The 14901-nt window shown below is 37.9% G+C and overlaps 1 protein-coding gene across 1 annotated transcript in view; it reads right to left on the minus strand.

Moving 5' to 3' along the window:
- LOC100052230 (zinc finger protein 850) overlaps window positions 1–14901 on the minus strand; it is an 82631-nt gene that overhangs the window by 60556 nt on the left and 7174 nt on the right. Inside the window, 3 exon segments of the mRNA XM_070225603.1 lie at window positions 820–1029; window positions 9375–10565; window positions 14524–14619. Coding sequence (XP_070081704.1) covers window positions 820–1029; window positions 9375–10565; window positions 14524–14619 — 1497 coding nt within the window.

Below are 14901 nucleotides of genomic sequence, written 5' to 3' on the forward strand. Positions count from 1 at the left end.
AATTTTGGGGCCGTCGCTCCCAGAGAACGTTTCAAACCGGTCCGAGCAGACGTCACACAGACAACGCCCACTGAGCATGGTCAGAGCACCGCGCGTGCGCGAAGGCTGCCCACAGGCTAAGTCGCTTGGTCCCACCGAGAGCCTGCTCGCAGGCTGCAGCATAGTGGGGTAGAGAGAGGTTGTCCTGAGAGGGCCATCCTGGGGGGAGGCTGAGCACGAGGCAACAGCCCTGACGCTCACTCGCACCTTCCGCTCAGGGCGGTGGTGGCAGTGGTTGCGTGGGAGCAGGAGCCATAGGTGTGGTGCCCCAGTGGCCTGTGAGAGGATGGAAAGGCTGAGGCCTCAGCTGCTCGTGAAAGGTACTTGTACAAGGAAACGAAACCGCAGACAAACCATCGTCCTTCTAACCGCTTGCAGCCTCTGTTTGGTTTTGTTATGTTTGCATGGGAGATGCCACCTTAGGCCTGCATATTTGAAGACAGCATTACTCTGTGATCAGCAGTCTGTGATCACAGATCTGTGATCAGTGTAATCCACAGGGACAAAAAATAAAAAATAAGGCTTTTAGATTGGGCTGGGATTGGCACTGACTGACATTTTTTATTTTTTTACTTTTTAAATTATTTTTAAACTTTTTATTTCATAATGCTTACAGACTCACCAGAAGTGGCAAAAATAGTACATTCAGTCGTGAACTTTTCACCCAGCTTCTTCCATTAGTGACATATACTGTAGTACACTATCAAAACTAGGAACTGACATTGTACAACACTTAACCAGGCTACATGCCTTACTCCATTTTCACCAGTTTGTACGTACACTTGTTGTGTTTGCATAGCTCTATGCACGTTGACCTCCTGTATAGATTCCTGTAACCACAAACAGGATCCAGAACAGCTCCATAATCAAAGAAGAACTCCCTCTGCTGTCCCTTAATAGTCACACTCATGTAACGCCACTCATGTTCCTGTCCCCTGGCAACTACTAATCTGGTCTCCATCTCAATGGTTTTGTCATTCTGAAGATATTCTACAGATGGAACCATACAAAATGCACCTTTTGATATTGGCTTTTTGTTAAGCATAATGCCCTTAAGTTCCATCCAAGTTGCTGCACATATCAATAGCTAGTTTTTATTGGTGAGTGTAGTTCTTTTGTATGTATGCAACTGTGTTTTCTTAGATTCTGTATTTTTCTATTTGGCATCCATTCGTCACAGGGCCAATTAGATTAACTATTTTTTCTTACTTTCTGTATTCTTGATGCTTTGGCATTTGGGAGCCTTACAGACCCGGGGAGAGGCTTCCTCCTAGGGCTGACCAATTCTTAGAGAGAGCAAGGGGCTGGGCCAGAAGCACGCCTTTCATATACAAACCAACCAGACCAGAGTCTGTACATCCCAACCATCTCCTTCTCCAACTACACTAAGCCAATATTTCCCCTGCTCTAAATCATCTCAGGACCAAGTACCAGGCAACCAGAGACCACTGCTGTGTTAAAAAATAAAATTCAACTGAATAAAATTTAAAGATCCCGTTGGCTTTTTTCAATGATTCATGAATTAGGCAGCATCCAATCTAGCAGATGGACAGGAGCTCTGAAGAGCTATACATGACAAGAGATTTTATAGGCAGAAGTAGGGTTGAGCATAAGTGACTCCATTTTGAGCCTGTTACCTTGTGTTTAACAGCTGGAATTATTCAAATTTGCCAATCTTAAGGCCAGGCTGCCCTGCCTTGCCTTTCCCATGGAAACCCCGGTAAAGGCTTTGGCTTAGGCTTTCCTCTTGTTCCTTTCTGCCTCCTGACTGACACTAGTGCTCTCTATGTAGCCCTGTGTGGCCTGGTGTGCCTTCTCCTTTCTCGAACTACTATATGATCTAGCAATTCACTGTATTCATTTATTATTTCTAAAACTTTTTTAGTGGATCCTGTAGTGTTTTCTATATATAAAATCACGTCATCTGCAAATAATGACAGTTTTACTTCTTCCTTTCCAATTTGGATCCCTTTTATTTCTTTTTCTTGCCTTATAGCTCTGGCTGGGACTTCCAATACTATGTTAAATAAGAGTGGTGACAGTGGGCATCCTTGTCTGGTTCCTGTTTTTAGAGGGATAGCTTTCAGTTTTTCCCCATTGAGTATGATATTAGCTGTGGGTTTGTCATATATGGCCCTTATTATGTTGAGGCACTTTCCTTTTATATCCATTTTATTCAGAGGGTTTTTTTTAAAACCATAAATGGATGCTGTATCTTCTTGAATGCTTTCTCTGCATCTAATGAGATCAGAGTTCCTTTCTACTTGCTAGATGGGATTCTACCTGATTCATGAATTGTTGAATAAAGCCAATTAGATGTTCAAATTTACTCAGTTTAATTTTGTTTGTTTTTTTTTTTTAACAGTAATATGGTACATCCACTCTCAAAAATAGTTTGGCAGTTTTTATAAAACTTAAAATGCACTTACCTTATGACCCAGCAATTGCACTCTTGTGCATTTATCCCAGAGAAATGAAAACTATGTTCACATGAAATCTGTTCATGAATGTTTATATTAGCTTTATTCATTATACCCAAGACTTGGAAATAATCCAAATGTCCTCAAATGGAAGAATAATTTTAAAAATTGTGGTATATTCATGCTATGGAGTACTGCTCAACAGTAAAAAGGAACAAACTATTGGTACATGCAACAACTTGGATGGACTGCGACGCAATTATGTGGAGCAAAAAAAAAAAAAAACCAATCACTGAAAGTTATGTACTGTATGATTCCTTTTATATAACACTCTTGAAATTAAAGAAATTATTGAAATGGTGAACAGATGAATGGTTTCCAGGGCTTAAGGATGTGGGAAGGGGTGAGTGTGGCTATAAAGTGGTAGCATAAGGTAGCCTGTGGTGGTTGAACAGTTTTGTATATTGTCATGGGTGGCTCCATGAAACTTACACACATGATAAAATTATGTAGAACTATTACATACACACAGAGAAATGAGTGCATGTAAAACTGGTGAAATCTGAATAAATTCTGTGGATTATTTCCAATGTCAATTTCATGGCTTTTTTAAAATTTCTTTTTTTTTTAAGATTGCCACCTGAGCTAACATCGGTTGCCAATCTTCTTTCTTCTTCTTCTCCTTCTCCTATTGTACTCTAGTTATGCAAAATATTACCTTTGAAGGAAACTGAGTGAAGAGTACATGGGACCTCACTATATGTTTATTTGCAACTTAATTTGAGTCTATAATTATTTCAAAATAGTTTTTAAAAAACGTAGACCAAAGAAAAATATTACCATTGAATTTATAATTTTTTTAAACTAAATAATAAAAGAAAACATAAGAAACTAATGGGATGAGGTAAAGCTTACAGGGAAATTTATAGTCATAAATATACATATTAGAAAAGAAGAAATGGTAAAAATCAATGATATAAAAGTTTTGAAAAAATACAGCAAATTAAACCCAAAGACTAAGAAAATAACAAAAATAGAAAAATAAGTAAAACAGAAAATACCCACATAATAGTATCGAGAAAGCAAGAAGTCATTCCTTCAAATGATTAATAAACCACCACAAAATTAATCAAGTGAAAAAAAGGGCACAAATAGCCAAGATCAGGAATATACTGTGCAATATAATGCAGATTTTAGAAAGAGTAAGATTATACCTATTGATCTGAAAGATGTACAAGTTAGACTGTTGCTGTACAAAGTAAGCTAGAGAAAACAATGCACAGCTCAGTGCCATTTAAAAATTTGAACAAAGACAAATAGCTATGTGCGTAATGTTAGTATGAGTAAGGAGATAGGTGCGAAAAGGCAAATAAGCTTTGTTGAAATTGTAGATAGGTCTGAAAGATTTGGGGTGGGGGCATGACGTTATTTATGTATCTTTTCATTGTTTACCAGTTGTGAAAATGCATTACTGTTGTAACTTGGGTAGAAGAATATAATAAAATCTATATTAAAAATGTATAATGCAAGGTAAAAGAAAAATTCTGTTTCTGACAGCTCCTATTCAAATATTAAAATAGAAGTAGAAACAAAACCAGTGCTGAAATTCCAGATACTTTTTCTGTCTTTTTAAAGTCTTCCATTCTCAGAGACTTTTCTCCCTTAGAAAATATCTGCTGATTTTCTCACAGATTTTTAATGATGCAATTTAACGTATCACTTTTTAAAACCTGTAAAAATTACCATAATTCAATGTTTAAAGAAGATCTCTCCCATAGGGGACTGGTGGGGAAGAGATAGAGAAAGGGAAGATTAATGAGATCTTTGGTGAGAGGCATTTCCTTCTGCAGAGCAGGACTGCCTCCCACAGACAAACTAGAGACTTTCCGCAGGGCTTAATATTGAAGGTGTGGAAAAGCTCCTGACCCCAAATACTTAGCTAACTACCTACAATCATCTCCTCAGCTTTATCCTTTTATCCATGTATTCTAGTCAAGTAAATATTTCCCAGATATGTTTATTTCTCACAAATGTTAATAACAATTAGGAGGAAAATGGGTTTCATGGTCAAATTACTTTGTGACAGGCTGGAATATACAAGTTGAACTCTGGGGTTTGCTGTTGTCTATTTCTGGACTCTGTATTCTACTCCATTGACCTGTTTGTCTATCCTTAAACAGCACGGTCTTTATTGCCTTGCCATAGAGTTATAGCAAGTCTTGAAATCAGATAACACAAGTCCTCCAGTTTGTTCTTTTTCAGAACAAAAGCTATTCCAGGTCTTTGGATTTCTATACAAATTTTAAAATAATTGTATCAATTTAAAATAAAAAGCATTCTGGTTCTTTGGGGTTGCATTGAATCTGTAAATAAATTTTGGAAAATTTTATCAAAGATATTGAGTTTTCCACTTCACAGCCATGGTATCTCCATTTATTTAGATCTTGTCTAACTTATGTCAGCAACGTTTTGTAGTTTTCCATATAAAGGTCTTTGATATCTTTCCTTAAACTTACTCTTAAGTATTTTATGTTCTTGATACTATTATAAACTGTATTTTTGTTTCATTTTACAATTGTATGTTGCAAATATAAAGTATGGGTAGATGAAGGAGTAGGCCTGACAGATGAAGAGACTTTACAGAAATAAAGAGAAATTAAAGCCTAAAGTGATACTTAGGACTTTCTGGATGAATTAGAATCTGGAAGAGCCCCGAATGCAGAAGATTTAAACAATACTATCAACCAACTTTACCTAATTAATATTTAATGGTACTTTCAATAACTACAGAATACACTTGCTTTTCAGTTATACAGGAAACACTAAGACCACATGTTGGGCCATAAAACAAGATTCAATAAGTGTCAAAGGACTAACATATAGATTGTGTTTTTTAACGTAGAACTAAATAGAGCTCAATGATTAAAGATATATAGGAAAATCCTGTTTTCTTCCAGATGCTTGATAGTCTTAGCTTTGAATTTTAGGTGGATGATTCACCTGGAATTGTTTATAGTATGAAGTATAGGTTGGGGTTCATTTTTTTCTTCACATAAATATTCAGTTGTTCCACTTCTTTTTGTTAAAAAAGAGTTTCATCTTCTCCAATGAGTTGCTTTGGCCCTTTTATCAAAAATCAATTGACCATAAATGTATACCTTTATATTTATATCATTTATATTTATATCAGGAATTCAGTTCAAGGCTTTCTTGCCTCCACCCCTCTTAAATATTCCCATAGGCAAGTATGATTTTTATCTTGTCAAGGCTTTTCTTGCTCTCATGGGAGTGAAGGCCTTTCATATTCTTCCGTATTCTAATTGCAATGAAAGTTGAAGTTGGGTGCTTGTTTTAGTAACCTCCTTCCCACCTCCCATACACCCTCACGCTGAAATGCATGGCAATGACTGGATTCATTGGCTAGGTTTTAGAGACTCTTCAAGTGAGAAGGAGAAAGGGTATAAATGGAGGAATGCAGTGATACTGCAGCGGGTAGGATAACTCAAGTTCATTTATAAAATAGATCCCATTCTGTCAAATACTGCTAAAAAACAAGAAGGGGACATCTAGAAGATACTGGGGCTTGACTGTGTATTTTAATTTATAGTGCTTTAGTTATTTGAACCCTAGAAATTCCATGTGAATTAACTTGTGTCATATTCCAAGGATCCCTTGCTGTCCAAATCTATTTGGTTCCTGAGTGCAGATCCTAGGAATACTATGCTATCTAAATCAATTTAATTTCCAAGTTTCGGAAAGGGAGTAACAAGTTTGAATAAGGATTGATCAGAAACATTTTGTCCCTAAATTCAGATTGTGACAAATATTTATTATATTTCAACGGATTACTAGATTCAATTTGCTAATTTATAACATGACATATTTTCATAACTGATTCTGGACTTATCTTTTTGTGTTCTCCTAGCAAGTTTTTTTTTTTTGTTTTTTTTGTTGTTTTTTTTTTAAAGGGGAACTTCGTGTGTGGGCAGCCTGGATTCTTTTTTTCTGTTCAGGGAAAGATTCATCCTGAGCTAACATCTGTTGCCAATCTTCCTTTTTTTTTTTTCCCTCCCCAAAGCCCCAGTACATAGTTGCATATTCTAGCTGTAAGTCCTTCTAGCTCTTCTGTATGAGCTGCCGCCACAGCACGGCAACTGACAGACAGATGCTGTGGCTCTGCAACCGGGAAAGGAGCCCAGGCTGCGAGAGTGGTGAGAACACTGAACTTTAAGCACTAGGCCATCAGGGCTGGCTCTCCCCTAGCAAGTTTTAATATTAGGATTACGATAAATTCATAAAAATAAGGGGCCGGCCCCGTGCCTGAGCGGTTAAATTCACACACTCCACTTCAGCGGCCCAGGGTTTCACCGGTTCGGATCCTGGATGTGGACATGGCACCGCTCATCAGGCCATGCTGAGGTGGCATCCGGCTTAGCACAACCAGAAGGATCTACAACTAGAATATACCACTATGTACTGGGGGGCTTTGGGGAATAGAAGGAAAAAAAAAAAGATTGGCAACAGATGTTAGTTCAGGTGCCAATAAAAAAATGCATAAAAAGAGACAACTTGGTATCTCAGTCTATTTCCTTGAAGAGTTACTAAACCATTTCATAGATTTCACCTATAAACATGTCTAGTTTGGCAATCTTCTTTAGATATTCAAAGTATTTTTTGGTCTAATTTTAAAATTTTCCTTTTGGAAGGGAGTCTATTAAGATTTTAGACCCCTTCTCTAGTCAATTCTGATATCAAGTCAATTCAATTTCTTCATAAAAGTCACACATTTTGTTCAGATTTTCAGATATATTATAAAAATGTCTATGGTACTAACTTGTTTTTTAATTGTGATAAAATTCATAGACCATTATTTTCACCATATTAAAGTATACTGTTCAGTGGTTTTTAGTATATTCACAAAGTTGTGCAACCTATACCACTAATCCCAGAACATTTTTATCACCAAAAAAGATATAGTCCTTTTAAATTTAAATATGTAGTCACTTCAGTTTCTCATTCACAATGCTGTCCGTCATCCTAACTTCCCCACCCAAATCACTAGTTTGTCTACCTTTTTCCTGTCAAATAATCAGAATTTCTATTTTATATTACTTTTTCTTTCATTTATTTCTGTATTTTACAACTAATAATGCCCGTCTCTACCCACATTTTAGATTTATTTTTGTTTTAGCTCCTTGGGTTCTATATTGATCTTATTAATGATCTTTCTAGTATTTGAACATATGCATACATATTGGGTTATAAAACTTCCAATACAACTTTGACTGCCACTCACGTTTTTCAATTGTGTTTTCATTTTCATGCACATTTAAACAACGTGTATATTAAGGATTTAGTTCCTTAACCCATGTTAATCAAGAGGGTACACTGAATTAATATTCAGATATTTGATGGCTAGCCTGTTGTTACTATTTTCCCCATTCTGGTCAAATAAGGTGTATTTTCGGCTTTTTTGGGGAACTAATTATTGGGAAAAATATTCTCATCTCTTCCTGCTTTTTTGAGAGCTGTGCTTTCAACCACGCATCCTTACATCCACAGGGTTTCAGACTGCTATTAATCTTTGTGCAGCATAAAAGATGAAGTCAGAATGACGACCCACATGTACTTTTCCTTTTCCTTTTAAAATTCGATGCTGACTAATGAGTGATGGGAAAAAGTTTTCCTATACTCATGACATTCATTTCTCTTTTTGCATTATGAATTCTTTCATTTAGACAAAGGTAAACAACATAATTAAAATCCTTTCCACAAATAATAATGAAAATAATTATGAAAATTAGTTATCAATGATAATAGTGGACTTTTACTAAACATTTACTACGTGATAGGAATAGTTTTAAGCACTTTATATTTATTAATTCATTGAAACCTCACAATAAACCAATACATACAGTATGATTATATTTACTAATACAGAAGAAGTAAAATGCCACTAACATACATAAGTAAAAAGTAAAAAAAATATCTGGAAGGATAAACAACACTTTGATAACAGTGCTTAATTACCTTTCTTGCATGAGATTGGGGTTAGGATTGATGAAAGAAACAAAACAGTTTACGAGGAGAAAGTATGCATAATTTCAGCAATTAAAACAGGTGTTTTAAAAGAAAACAAACAGGCATCCAAAGATAAACTTTGGGTCATATTAATCAGGGCAGATTTTATAACTGCAAACATTTAGATGCAACCATAATATGAATAATAGTCATTTTAAAATTCATTAAATATAAGTCATTAAAAATAATAAAAATCTCTATGGAAATGGCCATGATATTTTGGATGATAAAAGCAGGTGAAAGTATAATATGCAGACCATGCCTACACTTTCTTGAAAAACAAAGTCTGGTAGGGCTTGCTCTAGCAACTTGAGAGTAGTCATCTAGAGTTGGTATGATTACAATCTTGGCTTTTTAGTTTCTGGTTTCCTGTTTCATAATAAGAAAATATAAATTTGTGAAACAAAACAAAAAGATTAACAATGACTTCAACAAAATTATAATTCTACAAGGAATTAAAAAATACAAGGTCACATAATTTGAGCAGTGTAATACTGGTGTAAGCACAAATATATGGGTCAGAAAAGAAAGGACAGCCCTGAAACACAAGCAAATATAAACAAGGATATAACGTATCACCAAGAAGGTAGAACAAAATAATGGGGAAGGAAAGAATTATTGAACAACTGCCATTAGTACAACATGGGGGGAGGTGGGAGATGGGCAAATATCAATTTTGAATTTGAATCCATTACTTAGAGTGAAATACATTTGGATTAAAAAGAGACAAAATAAAATTAAGAAACAAAAAATAGTGAAAGCGAGTAACTATCAAACATGAATTTTTTTGTTTAAAATATTAGGAAGGTGATAAGAACTTCAACTTTCATTATTCATCAGTATGAATTCCCTGATGACGAATGAGATCTGAGCCACTACTAAACGCCTTCCCACATTCCCTACAGTTATAGGGCTTTTCACCAGTGTGAATTCTCAGATGTCGAGTAAGGTTTGAACATTTATTAAAGGCCTTTCCACATTCATTACATTCATACGGCTTTTCATCTGTGTGAATTCTCTGATGTTGAAAAAGTTGTGAGTTCTGAGTAAAGGCCTTCCCACATTCAAGACATTCAAAAGGTTTCTCACCAGCATGAATTCTTTGATGTTGACGAAGTTGTGAGCTCTGCGTGAAAGCCTTCCCACATTCCTTACAATCGTAGGGTTTCTCCCCAGTGTGAATTCTCTGATGATTAGTAAGTGCTGAGCCACTACTAAAGGCTTTGCCACATTCCTTGCACTCATAGGGTTTCTCACCAGTGTGAATTCTCTGATGCTGAACAAGTTTTGAGCTCTGCGTAAAAGCTTTGCCACATTCCTTACATTCATAGGGTTTCTCGCCCGTGTGAATTCTGACATGTTGAAAAAGCTGTGAGCTCTTAGTAAAGGCTTTCCCACATACTTTACATTCATAGGGTTTTTCACCCGTGTGAATTCTCTGATGGTCAATAAGATTTGAGCAATAACTAAAGGCCTTCCCACATTCTTTACATTCATAGGGTTTCTTACCAGTATGAATTCTCTGATGTTGAGAAAGGTATGAGCTACAACTGAAGGCCTTCCCACATTCCTTACATTCAAAGGGTTTTTCACCAGTGTGAATTTTCAGATGTCGAGTAACATGTGAGCCGCAACTAAAAAATTTCCCACACTCCTTACATTCATAAGATTTTTCACCAATGTGAATTTTCTGATGTTGAATAAATTGTGAATTCTGACTAAAGACCTTTCCACATTTCTTACATTCATAGGGTTTCTCTTCATTATTAATTATTTGATGCAGAGTAAAGAATGTCTGTTGAATAAACGTGGGCATGTATTCATGAGTGAATATTTCTTGACTGAAATGCCCATTTTGATATCCCAGTTGTCTTTCAAAGTGGCTTCTATATTCCAAAACATCTCTAAAATTGGAGTACTCAAGGCCATGCTTTGTAAGTCCCATTATCTCCCTCTGGCATGATTCTATTTCGTAAACTTCCTTTTTTAGAGATAATAACTTCGTTTCACACATTGATTCCAGATCTGAAAGAAAATGAAATGGTAAATATTCTTTTCCCCTCTTATTTGTGACAAATTAAACTTTTATAACAGAAATGGAAAAATTAAAGTAAAAATAATATCTAGTAGTAAATGGCATACAGTTTTCAAGTATATCTGTTTAATCTGAAAAATGGACAAGACATGCAAAGATATTAATGAGATACAATGCAGGAAACAGAGGGAGGAGACTATGGAAATAGGAAACCGCAATGATTCTCAAATATTGATGTGCATCAGAATCGTCTAGAAAGGTTGATAAATATACAATGCTTGCACATATGAAAGATAACTAGTTATAATTACATCTATAGAAGCATGCATGCATGTGTATGCAAGAAATAGAGTGTATCATCATATGACATGTATTACAAAAAGTGGGTAATTTTCTGACCTCCACTAAAGGTCTCCCGAAAGGAATAAATGCATATAGAGGAAGATTCTTGGGCTCTGCAGCATAATAAAGAATAAATTTGGTCTTTGTCCCTGGTTCCTAACACAGAGCTTCAAAACCTTTTGGAATTTCCAGAGTGACAGGAGCGGTTTTTGTTATGCTAATGAGGTGACTCATGGTAGGTCCCTAGATAGCTTCAGGATGGGGACTGGTCACCAGAAAGACCAAGAAAGTGATTAGAGGATTGGAACTTTCAGCTACTCGGCCTCTGGGGGGGTGAGGGGGCCAGAGATTGAGTGGCCAATGACTTAACCAATCATGCCAATGTAAGTAAACCCCAATAAAAACTCTGGACTCCAAAGCTCAGTGGAGCCTTCTGGTTGGTGGACACACTTTGACTCCACAGGGGGAGGGTGTGGAACTTCTGCATCCAGAAACCTTCCAGAAGCCTACCAGACCTCACCCTAGTATATATCCCTTATAGTAAAACTGCAATCATAAGTATAGAGCTCTCCTGAATTCTGTGAGTCCTTCTTGCAAATTATTGAACCTGCAGGGGCCATGCAAATCCTTGAATTTATAATTGGTCAGAAGTGTGGGTGGTCTGAGGAGCCCCTGAGATTTGAGCTGGTGTCTGAAGTGAGGGCAGTCTGCTGTAGGACTTTGCCATTAACCCGTGGAGTCTACACTAACTCTGGGTAGTTAGTGTCAGAATTAAACTGCAGCACACCCTGTTGGCATGGAAACAGAATAGGCTCCATAATAAAGGATATAGTGGGTGAAATTTGAAAGAGATTATGGAGGGTTAGCCACAGACACCCTCCCTCAGGGGAATACCCTGAGATAAGTCTAAGACATTGAACAACTGATGTGAGTGACAGATAGGGAAGACTCAGAATATGTTATGTGCTGGGGACTCAGTGAAAATACTGTTTGCCCTGGAATTTTGTGATGCTGATCTTGGGAGAAGAGAGAGACCTGCTCATGTACCACTGCAGTGACTGAGACGGGAGGGAGCTAAAGTTTAAGGCAGATGGAAAGAAAATAAGACAGAGTGCAAAAGACTGCCATGGAGAGATGACAAGAACCAGAAGCAGACTGACGGGAGCTGGGTCCCAACTCTGACCGTTACTCTATGTTCCCAGGCAATGATTTAACCTTTCTAAGTCCCCGTTTCTTCATCTGTAAAAGGGATATAATCGTTAACTCATGATTACTGGGAGGGTAAGGAAAAACATATGTAAATGTCTTAGAGTAAGTTCAGTATTTGATAGCTATCATTATGAAAGCATTTCTTACCAAAAATGGGGACTTAAGGCAAATTAAACGGTTTGAAGACATCAAAATGGAGCCTACTGGAACATCTCCAGCCAGAAACAGGGAATTCATTCTAGCATCTTTTGTCTCCTACCTTTATATGATCTTTCAGCAACTTTCATCTAGTTAAGCTCCTAAGTAACTTTTAAACTAGCCTCTTCTATCTCTCCTGCCAATGCCCTCCTCCAAACCAGAATCACCTCTTACTCAGACCACTGAGGCAGCCTCCTAACCCAGTCTCCCCACCAAGGTCTCATCCTCTTTAATCTATTCAGGGACCACAATGACATTTGGCCTGGCCTTCCACTGCTCAACACCCAAACTCCTCATAGTCACTGGCAGTGTGGTTCCTACCTGTCTCTCTAACCTCGACTCACACTCCACTCTCGTTTGCTCACGGGGCCTGGCAACACTGGCTTGCTTTCAGTTCTTCAAACACACCAAGCTTTCCCCTCCTGGAAGGGCCTTCGCAGAGGTTCTTCCCTCTGCCTGGAGTTTTCGTCTTTATTAACACATTAAACAATGAGACCTAGCAGTCAGCCTAGTACTATGGGAATTCTGAAATAGTGATGAGAATAAATGATATTTCGATATGTCTACAACAACAGTAAAATGATATGCAAATACCTGTGATTTCCAGTCATGTCAAAGTCACAGGAACTACCCCTACTACTCCTATGGGTTGTTGCATACACCATAAATGGAAGAAATGCTAAATTTCAATTAGAGATTACTAAACATAAAGATGCATTTTTTCCTTCTCATCCAAGTTCATGGACTGCTTAAATTCTATCCAAAAGAATCCAAAATTAGCAACCTCTTGAGTTAGACTGATCCTTTAAAAACATAATGTCACTCCTCTGCTCAAATCATGTCATTCCAAATAGAATGGCTTTACATCTCATCGAGAAAAGAATTCAAAGCCCATCCCAAGGCCCACAAGACCCCAAGTCATCTGCAGGCACGCCCTCCCTCCCACCAGCACCCAGCACACGAACACACCTACATCCTGCTGCTCTGCTCATCTCCGTTCACACAATGCCCTCTGCTCCTTCTGCTCCAGCCACAATGGCAGGAGCTCAAAAGTGCCTAACTCAAGGACTGGGTTCTTCCTGTTCCTTTTGTCTGAATCTCAGATACTTACGTTACTTGTTCCCTCACTTCCTTCAGGCCTTGATTAAAATATCACCCCATCAGAGAGGCCTTCTCTAACCTCCCTTCACAGTACCTATTACCCTCTGACGTTATATACACCTATCTTTTCTCTCACCTTCTAGAATATAGGCTGCAGCAGAACAGAGCTTTGAATGTTTCGTTCAGGACTATAATCCCAGCACCCGGACCAATGCTTAGCATACAGTTGTGCTCAATAAATGCTCTTCTTGTCCTCCTCCTTTATATCAAATCTCTTCTCTGCCACCTCTTCCTTTCCGATATAGACACAGACCTTTTTGTTTTTCCCCACATTGTCTCTACGGACAGTGACTGCAGTCACTTGCAAGGCTCCTACCACTGTTCCATTCTGGATTAATGCCACTTCGGCATAGTTAGCCCCTGACTTTCCGCTAAGCTCCCTGTCTGATTCTCTTTTACTAGATTCTACTTTGTAAAAGTTATTTATGGATATATTTTAGCACCATTTTTTGACTCCAAGTTCTTAACAGCTGACATAATTAGCCAACTGCAGCAGCTGACAGACCCCCTTACACAAATTAGGAAATCAAAAAACGTTGGATAAAGGAAAACTGCACAACAAACTGATAAGAAAATGTCATTGGCAGGCAGCTATAACAAAGACCAGTACTTGGAGGGGAGGGCCGTGGAGATACACACACACATACATGCACACACACACACACACGCACGCGCACACACACGGATATTATTTTGGGAGTGGGAATAGAAGACATTTAGATGAGTCTAAAAGGAAGAGAAGCTAGGAAGGAACTGAATCTAAAATACAGGTAAAAGAGTTTTCTTTGAACGGAAGCGAAGGGCACTTTCTACCTGAAATTAAGAGGTGGGTTGGAGAAGAGTAGTAGAAAGAGTAGTAAGCGAGGGAAGGAATGAAACAGCTATCTGTAAGCGCATGCTAAAAGGACTTAGTTGTTCCCAGAGACCGAGGGTTTTGATGGGAGCTTCCAAGATAGCATCTCAAAGGTGCTGTTTCTTCACTGATCAGCTGAGTAATTACCTGTAATGCCCCACCCTGTCCAATCATTTCTCACTCACCTGAACACAGGCCTCTTGTCAGCTCTCTGCCAACCATCCAGGGCTCTTTCCCTTGTTCCAATAAGGAGATAACTTGAGGCTTAGGAATATAAAATCCTGCTCACAAGAAAAGACATGGAACATGGTTATGCTGTGGGTAAAGCAGATGCAGAAATAAGATCCTGTCCCTTGAGGATCAAGGAAGAGATGCCACTACAGGAACAGCCAAAGAAAGAAGAAGATGAAGCTTCAGCCATAGCCATTTGGAGCTGCCCATCTCCCACTCTTCCTTTGCATTTCAGCTCCAACCCTTTATTTGGGACTAGGGAGCAGAAATTTAGCTGGTCACTTGAAAAGCAGCTGAGAAATTCACTGTGGAAGAAGCAGACATTCCAGAGG

This window comes from Equus caballus, chromosome 10 (assembly GCF_041296265.1).
Source record: "Equus caballus isolate H_3958 breed thoroughbred chromosome 10, TB-T2T, whole genome shotgun sequence".
In the NCBI taxonomy this organism is placed as follows: domain Eukaryota; kingdom Metazoa; phylum Chordata; class Mammalia; order Perissodactyla; family Equidae; genus Equus; species Equus caballus.